The 9,733-nt window shown below is 41.8% G+C and overlaps 1 protein-coding gene across 1 annotated transcript in view; it reads left to right on the forward strand.

Annotated features, from left to right (window-relative positions):
• Nucleotides 1–9,153, forward strand: part of LOC124526037 (collagen alpha-4(VI) chain-like) — a 102,492-nt gene extending 93,339 nt beyond the window's left edge. The window contains exons 34-36 of the mRNA XM_047098733.1: nt 1,290–1,386; nt 1,871–2,082; nt 8,978–9,153. Of these exons, the coding sequence (XP_046954689.1) occupies nt 1,290–1,386; nt 1,871–2,082; nt 8,978–9,153 (485 nt within the window). The remainder of the gene's footprint in view (nt 1–1,289; nt 1,387–1,870; nt 2,083–8,977) is intronic.
• Nucleotides 9,154–9,733: the final 580 nt, after the last annotated feature.

A 9,733-nucleotide genomic window follows, 5' to 3' on the forward strand; every position in this document is an offset into this window, starting at 1 on the left:
TGTGCAGGGTGCCTTCTTGTGACACATCGGGCCTTCTTGCTCTCCTTACAGGGCGACATTCGCTTCTGCATTTATAAGGGGGTATGACATCCCATTGGGGCCTTGAGGGATGCCTGCCCCTTCATCACTGAAGGAATAAAGGGAAGCTAATGGACATGTTAGAAGTACTGACAGCATTTGTGCCTCTTGGATTCTAGAAGTACAAAGATCAGTGAATTCGTGCTAGTCCTGGCTTTACCACAAGTGAGCTGTGTGACCCTAGAAAGTCATCGAAACACTCTGAATTTCAGATTCCTTATCTTCGTAGGAGGTACAGGAGAGAATTATAATAGACGGCTGGTGGCTTAGTGACTCTGAGGGAGAAGCAGGTGGAGGGAATCACTTTTCTTTTTTTTTTAAATTTTTTTTCAATGTTTTTTATTTATTTTTGGGACAGAGAGAGACAGAGCATGAACGGGGGAGGGGCAGAGAGAGAGGGAGACACAAAATCGGAAACAGGCTCCAGGCTCTGAGCCATCAGCCCAGAGCCTGACGCGGGGCTAGAACTCACAGACCGCGAGATCGTGACCTGGCTGAAGTCGGACGCTTAACCGATTGCACCACCCAGGCGCCCCGAAGGGAATCACTTTTCTAGTCTGTTTCAATTTCATTTTGTTTTTGTATGTTTTATTTTGTTAGGTTTAATTTTATGTTTTGGTATATTCTTTTATGTTCGATTTTATTTTATATTATTTATGGGATAGAATGAATTTTATGTTTTTTTTGTTTTTCTTTGCTTGTATTTTAGTATTTATTTTATGCTTTATTTGAATTTATTTTATATATATAGTTTTTTCATTTTGTGTCAGGGACTTTTAGGATTTTGTTTTGTTAGATTTTATTTTTATTTTTGATGCTTTTTATTTTGTTTTAGTGCATATTTGATTTTATTTTGTCTTTAAAATTTTATGTCTTAATGGACAACATTTTGTTTTTATGCTTTATTTTACTATATGCTTCTGTTATTTTTTAAAAAAAATTTTTTAAGTGTTTATTTTTGAGAGAGACTGAGACAGAATGCGAGTGGGTTAGGGACAGAGAGAGAGGGAGACACAGAATCCGAAGCTGGCTCCAGGCTCCGAGCTGTCAGCACAGAGCCAGATGCGGGGCTTGAACTCACGAGCTGTGAGATCATGACCTGAGCTGAAGTCGAACAAGCCACCCAGGCGCCCCAATGCTTATGTTATTTTTAAGTTTTATGTTATTTTATGCTTGATTTGACTTGACTTAATTTTTTATTTTCTTTGTAGGTGGAGCAAACCAGTACCCATCTCCAGAGCTCATTAGAAAATGCAGGGGCCTGAACCGAGGGGACACTCTGCTGCAGTCATTTAGGTCTCCCAGGAGGTAGGCTGAAGGCAGAGCTGAGGTTGTGTCACATCTCTGTCCCTTGCAGGAGACTCTGTCCCTAAAGAAAGGTCACAGGCAATGCCAGTCCTTGACCTGACCCAAACCACAGGGGCAAGGATGCTCCTGTGTTTGACAACTCCGAAATGGTTTGGGTTTTCTTATTTTTTAATGTTAAGAGTAATATAGGGACAATATAAAAAATTTAAAGGGCCCATCAGTATATAAAAGCAAAAAATAACACAGTCTCATTCTACTACACCCTGCCAGCCCCTCATACCATGTCTCAGAGGCAAAATTAATAATGCTAAACATATTATTTTGATATTTGTCCAAACCTGAGAACATAGCTAATTGGATACCTAAGTCATCAGGAAATGCTCAAAACCTACAGTTTATTGAGCCTGCCAGTGTCAACTGGGAACTGAACCTTCCAGTTCCTGAGGTTCAGTTTTGCAGTTTGAGATGGATTGTCTCTGTGCAGGTTGCCCAAGGGCCAGGTTGGCATATCTGGCTTTGCTGACGATTTGGAAGCACTTGAAATGACAGACTTTTTCCGAGAGAATAGAAAAGCCACAGTGAAATCTATAACTCAGCAAGAAGCACTAGAAAATTATAAGAATGTATATGATGCTGAAGGAAATGAACAAGAAATGCCTGCAAAACAGAAACGAACCGGGATAAAAAGAAATTCAGGTACTGCCTATGGTAACAACCAAACTACTCCTTGTTCCTTCGGTTGTTTTTATTTTTAATTCCTGTGCACTGTGTTCACATGCAAATTTTGGCTTTTAATACACTTTTTCCTTTCAAATGTGCAAATTCATGTACGCAACCAAAGAAATTAATTGAAGAAAACATATGAAGGCTAACTTTCCTCTGACTGTAAAGGTGGAGCTGAACAGCAGTTTTTTCAGGGAGTATTATGAGACAGACCCTATGAAGTGTTGACTTCATTGCCAGAAGCAATGATCTATTGCAGAAGTGGTGAACATCCTCCTGACCTTGAAGGAAAGTAGAAGGTTCCTTCCTCTATGAGTGGCTACATATAAACTGACCAAGTTTAAGGAACATTTTGGATCCATCTAAAACAATAGAAAAATAGCATCAGTTTTGAGTACAGCAGATAGTAATGCAAATGCCATGATTCCACAGAATCAGCAAGGTAAGCAAAACAGTGAACACATTGGAAAGAGATATGGGGTGGGGTGGGACTCTGAAGTTTTGAAAAGGCAGGGACAAGATAGCTGAAAGAGGTTTCTAGTGAGTGGTGGGGTCAGCCCTACTTAGGTTAAATGAAAGATAATGGTCTAGAAGTTTTGAATGTGCCCAGATGGCTTACCATCTGGGGCTACTAGCTAGGTGGCCATGGGAAAATTATTTCATCCTTCTGTGGCTCAGTTTTCTGACCTGTAAAATGGGGATTATGTGAATCTTTACTTCATAGGATTATTTGAAGAGTGAAACTTGATAATGCATGTGTTTGCCACAGAGAGGGATACAAGTTAGCTATTAAGATATCAATGGTATGTCCTACCTCTTGGATTCTAACGCAAACACATGTCCAAAGGGAAATAACAAAACCAGACAGATCTAGGAATTGGGACTCCTGGCATAGACAGCAACGTTTCACCTCCTTAGGCTGAACATTAAGCATAGAAGAACTTACCTTGTCAGTTATTATATTTTCAGTATATAATATCCTCAGGTAATCTTACTAAAGCAATGATTTTAAGTCTTGGCTGTACACCAGAACCACTTTGGAATCCAAACACTGTCAATGCCTAGACCTCAGCCCAGACAAATGCAGTCACGGGCTCTGGGTGTGGAACTTACCCAGCGAGTCCACTGAGCAAACAAGTGTGACAACTGCTCTAAGGCTCTGTATCCCTCACGTTCAAAGTGAAAGAGATGGAGGAGAGCTTACTGGTTATCGAATCCGATCCCGTTCGCAGCCAAACACTGAGGCCGGAAGTCCCCCCAAATTTCCCACCCCTCTGTAACGTGGCTCTGGTCAGTTCCTCTCCTGATGCATTCCAAGGGCACCCTAAACCTTCACCACCTCCCCAAGCTCCTTCCGCCACGTCCCTTCCTCTAGCAGATGCCCTTATTTTATTTTTATGATTTCTTTTTTTTTGCTTTGAAAAGAAATAAAGGTGGCCAGGTACAACTTCCTGTGACATCCCATATGCCTGGCCGCACACCTTCTCCTCCAGCCGTCCACTCAGAGAAGAGAGCAAGCCCTTGTCTTCAAGCATGTTCCAAACAGTCGAGAAAGACCAAAGGGCTCTTTCAAGCCCCACTGACTTGGGTTCCTTGGGGACTGTTAACCACTAGCCTCCTCTTCAAACCTCATCCTCTCTTAGCTTCAGATATAGCATTCTTATCTTGGTCTTCCACTCCTGACTGGTCTATCCTGTGGGCTCCTCCCCCCGGGTCCATCCTCACAGCGGGGGTCTAGGTTTTATGGAACCTGATGTTTACACAACACCTACATTTAAGCCTCTCTTTAAGAAGACAAAATTATAACAATTCAGTACAAAGAGTATTTCTTTAGAAGAGGATTATGCAGGTGAAGGGCCCAGAAGCTTAGGCTTAGTTAATTTCATGGTGAACCCGCAATACTCTCCCCCAGAGGCTGCGGTCAGCCCCCTGAGCACTCTGGGCACATGCCCTGGGGCGAGCTTTCCTGCCATGACTTCGGCTCTCCCCTGTGTGCTCCAAATCCGTATCTTCTACCTTCACTCTCTTGAGCTGCAGACCAGTGTATTCACCTACCCTCCACATTGCACCACGGCACATGCCCTCAGTCATCTCAAACAAATTCAGTTAAATGAGCTGGATTTGTCTTTCCCATTCATACCTTCTCCTCCTCTGTTCCTTTACTGGAATGCACCACCATCAGCCCAGGAATGGAAAGTCAAAACCCAAACATCACACTTCTCATTCTCTCCTCGCCTCCCACCTCCAGCTGGTGACCAGATCTTGGTGTGACTTCCTCCTTGGCATCTCCGAGGTCCATCTCTCTTTCCTGCATCTTCCTCCCCACAGCTTGGCTTTCACTTCAAGTGTAACTGTGGAGTTCTCCATCTGGTCTCATTTCTTCCAATTTGGCTTGCTTCCACTTGCAGTTTGAGCACCAAGTTCATTTTCTGATGTTCCTGCACATGTGGCCATGCCGTTTCTCTTCTTCTGTATTTCCCCATCGTTTAGTAAACAATGTTTCCATGCCGGGGTAAGGGACACATGCCTCTGTGATCACACCCCTGCTGTGGTCGTCCGGGGCCTCATTGGCTGCCACTCCCCTGCAGATGCCTTTTGCACTATTTGCCCCTGATGCCCTGTTATTTATCCCAAGCCACCATGGAGGTGCTCACTCTCACCTGCCCTTCTCTACAGTGTCCACCTATACTCTACTCTACAGTGTCCACCTATACTCTACTCACCTTTGACTACGCAGTTCAAGTTTCACCTCTACTTAGAGTCTATTCTGGCCCAGGGAGATATTAAATTTTCATAGCCTCCTTTGTGTCCCTGCATCTTCAGTTAAATTCTGCCACAACACCGGCAACCATTTATTGCACCTACTTGTAAATGAGTATCCTCTCTTTTCACAGAACAAGGCTGCTCTTGGTATATTTTCAATTTCAGTGTATTCTCCAAAGCACACAGGTCTATTTTTTTGTGTGTTTTTTTTTCCCCTGCAGATAGGACTGCATGATAAGACATATATACTAGGAGACAGACCCATACCTGTCCAACAAACTTCTTTCTCTCCCCCTTTTTTCCCCTTCATTCTTGGATTTTATGGACCTGTTTGAGTAATGCTGTTGTTGGATCTTTCTAATAAGACAAAAGTTAATACTCATGGTGAAAATAATGTAAATGTAAAATTGGGGGGCTAGCACTAATTGCTTGGGTAACACTCATTGCCCCCCATGCCATATCCTACTGATAGAATAAAACTGAAGACTCTGAGTGTTAGGTTACAAAGAATACCTCAGAGATAAAGCATCAAAGATTTACTCACTTCTAGGTGCACCGAACAACCACTAGCCAAATTGGCTATTTAAATTTAAATAATTTGGGGGCGCCTGGGTGGCTCAGTTGGTTAAGCAGCCAACTTCAGCTCAGGTCATGATCTCACAGCTCAAAGGCTCGTGAGTTCGAGCCCCATGTTGGGCTCTGTGCTGACAGCTCAGAGCCTGGAACCTGCTTCAGATTCTGTGTCTCTCTCTTTCTCTGCCCCTCCCCTGCTAGCGCTCTGCCTCTGTCTCAAAAATAAATTAATATTAAAAAAAAATTTAAATAATTTGAAATTAAATAAAACCAAAAAATCACTTTCTTACTTGCAATAGCTATACTTCAAATACTCAGTAGACACTGGGTATTTATGTGCAAAGATAGAACGTTTCCCTCATTGCAGGAAGTTCTGGATGGTACTGCTCTAGAAGTATAATCTAGAAGAAGCAGCATCTGTTTGTCTCCCAGACTAAAGGCAAGGGTAGGGTTTTAAAGGCAAAAGCCACAGTGTCACTAAGAGAAGTGAATTATCTGTTTATTTTTTTTCTTCCAAGTTTTTATTTAAATTCCAATTAACATACAGTGTAATATTAGTTTCAGGTGTAGAATTTAGTGATTCAACACTAAAGTAGAATACCCGGTATTCATCACAAGTGTCCTTAATACCCATCACCCATTTAACCCATCCCCTCACCCACCTCCCCTCCAGCAACCCTCAGTGTGTTCTCTGTAGTTAAAAATCTGTTTCTTGGTTTTCCTCTCTTTTTCTTCCTTTTTATGTTTGTTTGTTAAATTCCATAGGAGTGAAATCATATGGTATGTCTTTCTCTGACTTATTTCACTTGGCATCATACTCTCTAACTCCATCCATGTCATTGCAAATGGCAAGATTTCATTCTTTTTGATAGCTGAATTATATTCCATTATATATATATGAATTATATTCCATTATATATATGTATATTGTGTATATACACTCTCTCTCTATATATACACACTATACATATATACACATATATTTTGTGATATATGTGTGTGTATATATGTGTGTGTATATATGTGTGTGTATATATGTGTGTATATATATATATGTGTATATATATATGTGTATATATATGTGTGTGTGTATACACACACACACACACACATACACACACACACACACACCCCACATCTTTATCCATTCATCAGTCAATGAACATTTGGGTTTTCCATAATTGGGCTACTGTTGATAATGCTGCTGTAAACATTAGGATACATGTACCCCTTCAAATCTGTATTTTGTAGCCTTTGGGTAAATAGTAGTTCAGTTACTGGATCGTAGGGTAGTTCTATTTTTAACTTTTGAGGAACCTCTGTACTGTTTTTCAGAGTGGCTGCACCAGTTTGCAAGCCCACCAACAGTATAACAGGGTTCCCGTTTCTCAGTAGAAATTGGCAGATATTGGCAGAAAAGCCAATATCTGTTGCTTCCTGTGTTGTTGATTTTAGCCATTCTGACAGGTGTGAGGTGATATCACATTGTAGTTTTTTAAAGTTTGTTTGCTTGTTTGTTTGTTTATTTATTTTGAGGGGGGGAGGGGCAGAGAGAGAGGAAAGAGAGAGAATCCCAAGCAGGCTCTGCACTGTGGGGTTTGAACTTGGCCAGCTGTGAGATCACGACCTGAGCTGAAATCAAGAGTCGGATACTTAACTGAATGAGCCACCCAGTTGTCCCTCGTTGTAGTTTTTTTAAAGTTTATTTTATTTATTTTGAGAGAGCACACCTGTATGCTGAATGGGGGAGGGCCAGAGAGAGAGGGAGAGAGAGAGTCACAGGCAGGCTCTGTGCTGTCAACATGGAGCCCAACGTGGGGTTTGATCTCATGAACTGTGCGATCATGACTTGAGCTGAAATTAAGAGCCAGATGCTTAACTGAGTAAGCCACCCAGGCTTCCCTCTCATTGTAGTTTTGATTTGCATTTCCCTGATGATGAGTGGTGTTGAGCATCTTTTCATGTGTTTTTCATCTGTATGTCTTCTTTAGAAAAATGTCTGTTCATGTCTTTTGCCCAGTTTTTAACTTGGATTGTCTTTTGGGTATTGAGTTTAAAAGTTCTTTGCATAGTTTGGATATTAACGCTTTGTCAGATATGTCATTTGCAAGTATCTTCTCCCATTCCATAGGTTGCCTTTTATTTTGTTGATTGTTTCTTTCACTGTGAAGAAGTTTTTTATTTTGATGAAGTCCCAGTAGTTTATTTTTGCTTTATGAATGATTGGTTTAAACAAGTCCTTGGCTTGTTAAATTAGAGGGCACCAGCTGATTGCTGAGCCGCAAGTCTGTTTATTGACTCTACAGAGTACAGCCAAAAGTTCGCCCCTGGAGTGTTTTCCTGTTGACTCCAACAAGTTTTGGAGAAGCATTTGCTTCTCGTGGACAATTTCCATGACCCTACTAAGAGTATATTTCTTTCCCTTGGGTCCAGCACATCTGATCACTCCTTCAAGAAAACTAGTCTGTGCTGATTATGCCAATGGGAGGTGTCTTCCAAGGAACAGACAATGAATTTTAGCCCCTTGCTTTCTGAAGACATTATCTTCTTTATTTGGTGGTGCTTGGAAGACCCAGGGGAAACCATCTGGAGCATGGTTTATTCTATACTGTATGGTCGAACTCAGACAGGAATATTTTTCTGTGACTTCAAGTGTACCCAAGGAAATTGGTTCTCTCTGGAAGGCACAAGTTACATACGTGGGGAAATTAGCATCTGATTTAAAATTCAGGGCATCTCAAATCTTGCTCTGTTGTAACTTGTTGATCTCAATACTATTTTATTCTCCAGAAACATCATGTTTTTCTTAGAAGAGATATTTTAACTTCTTGGGCAAGTGTCAGGGTATACTATATAATAAATAAGCTGCCTTTTTGCTAGGCCATTAGATGGCTGGAGGTTTGGGATTAGGCAAGGGATTGATACGGTTTGAAAAAGAGGGAGAGGGGCACCTGGGTGGCTCAGTCGGTTAAGCGGCCGACTTCGGCTCGGGTCATGATCTCGCGGTCCGTGAATTCGAGCCCCACGTCGGGCTCTGTGCTGACTGCTCAGAGCCTGGAGCCTGTTTCGGATTCTGTGTCTCCCTCTCTCTCTGACCCTCCCCTGTTCATGCTCTGTCTCTCTCTGTCTCAAAAATAAATAAACGTTAAAAAAAAAAGAAAAAGAGGGAGATGAGTATTATAAGCAACTGAGGAGTTTCTTGGTATCAGAAAGCTTTATTCATTCGTTCACTCATTTCTACATTATCTGGCGTGCATTCCATATGCCAGGTACTGTGCAAAATGATAGTTACAACTGTATTGCACTTTTCATGTATGTTCTGTGCCACCTTATAAAAACATTGGGATGTGGGTTTTTTTTAATTGCTTTTACAGTTGAAGAAATTGAGGCTCAGAGAGGATAAGCTCAGGCTCACACAGCCAGCTGGGGGTGAGATTAGGATTCATTCCCAGTCTGTGTCTCCAAACCATCGTTCCTTTGCTGTCAGGCTCACGCAGGAAGTTCAGCTCTCTCTGCATTCGTTTTGCTGCAGGCCCTTGTTCCCTCGATCCAATGGAAGGCGAGTGCCAGAATTACACCCTGAGATGGTACTATGACAAGGAGAAGCAGGCCTGCCAACAGTTCTGGTATGGCAGCTGCGGGGGCAATGCGAACCAGTTCCAAACCAAGGAAGAGTGCGAGGCCCGGTGTGTCCCAACACCCCTGTAGGGCCTTGCAACTGCTTCTGTTTGCAGAGCTGACGAAAATGAGGTTACCTTTCCCGAGACAGTACCACACGGCTCATAAATTATGTAGCTCACTCTACAATCTCATTGGTCGGATTCCTAACCCCTGAATTTTTTCCTATGAGCGAGGACGTGGGCCAGATGATTTGTCACTTGAGAAGGACTGCATTCTAGTGGTTAAAAGACTAACTGAAAGGTTCCTGCAAGTATGTCAAGGACTTAGAACTGAATGAAAAAGAAACCTGAATTTTACCTACAACATTACTTAAAAAAAAAATTTTTTTTTGGCTCTGTGGCAAAAGAAAACTCAATGGAAGCAGTGAATAAAACCTAATTTGGAAGTGAGTTGCAACTTGAATTCTCGTTTGTCACTAAGAGAACATGAAAGTGTTAGTCAAAGTGGGGGTCTGGAAATTTTTAATGTGATATTTAATCCATGCTACTCAGTGTAAAAATAAAGGTATTTTGACTAAGTCACTTGGTGTGAAACTGTGTGTGATACCTGCTCACTGCAACCTGTGTTATATTTTGTGACATAGCAGATGATGGTGAGAAAGCAGTGA

The sequence above is a fragment of the Lynx rufus genome, unplaced genomic scaffold (genome assembly GCF_022079265.1).
Source record: "Lynx rufus isolate CCGP_SWC_20201006 ecotype Redwood Valley unplaced genomic scaffold, mLynRuf1.p SCAF_5, whole genome shotgun sequence".
Lineage (NCBI taxonomy): Eukaryota > Metazoa > Chordata > Mammalia > Carnivora > Felidae > Lynx > Lynx rufus.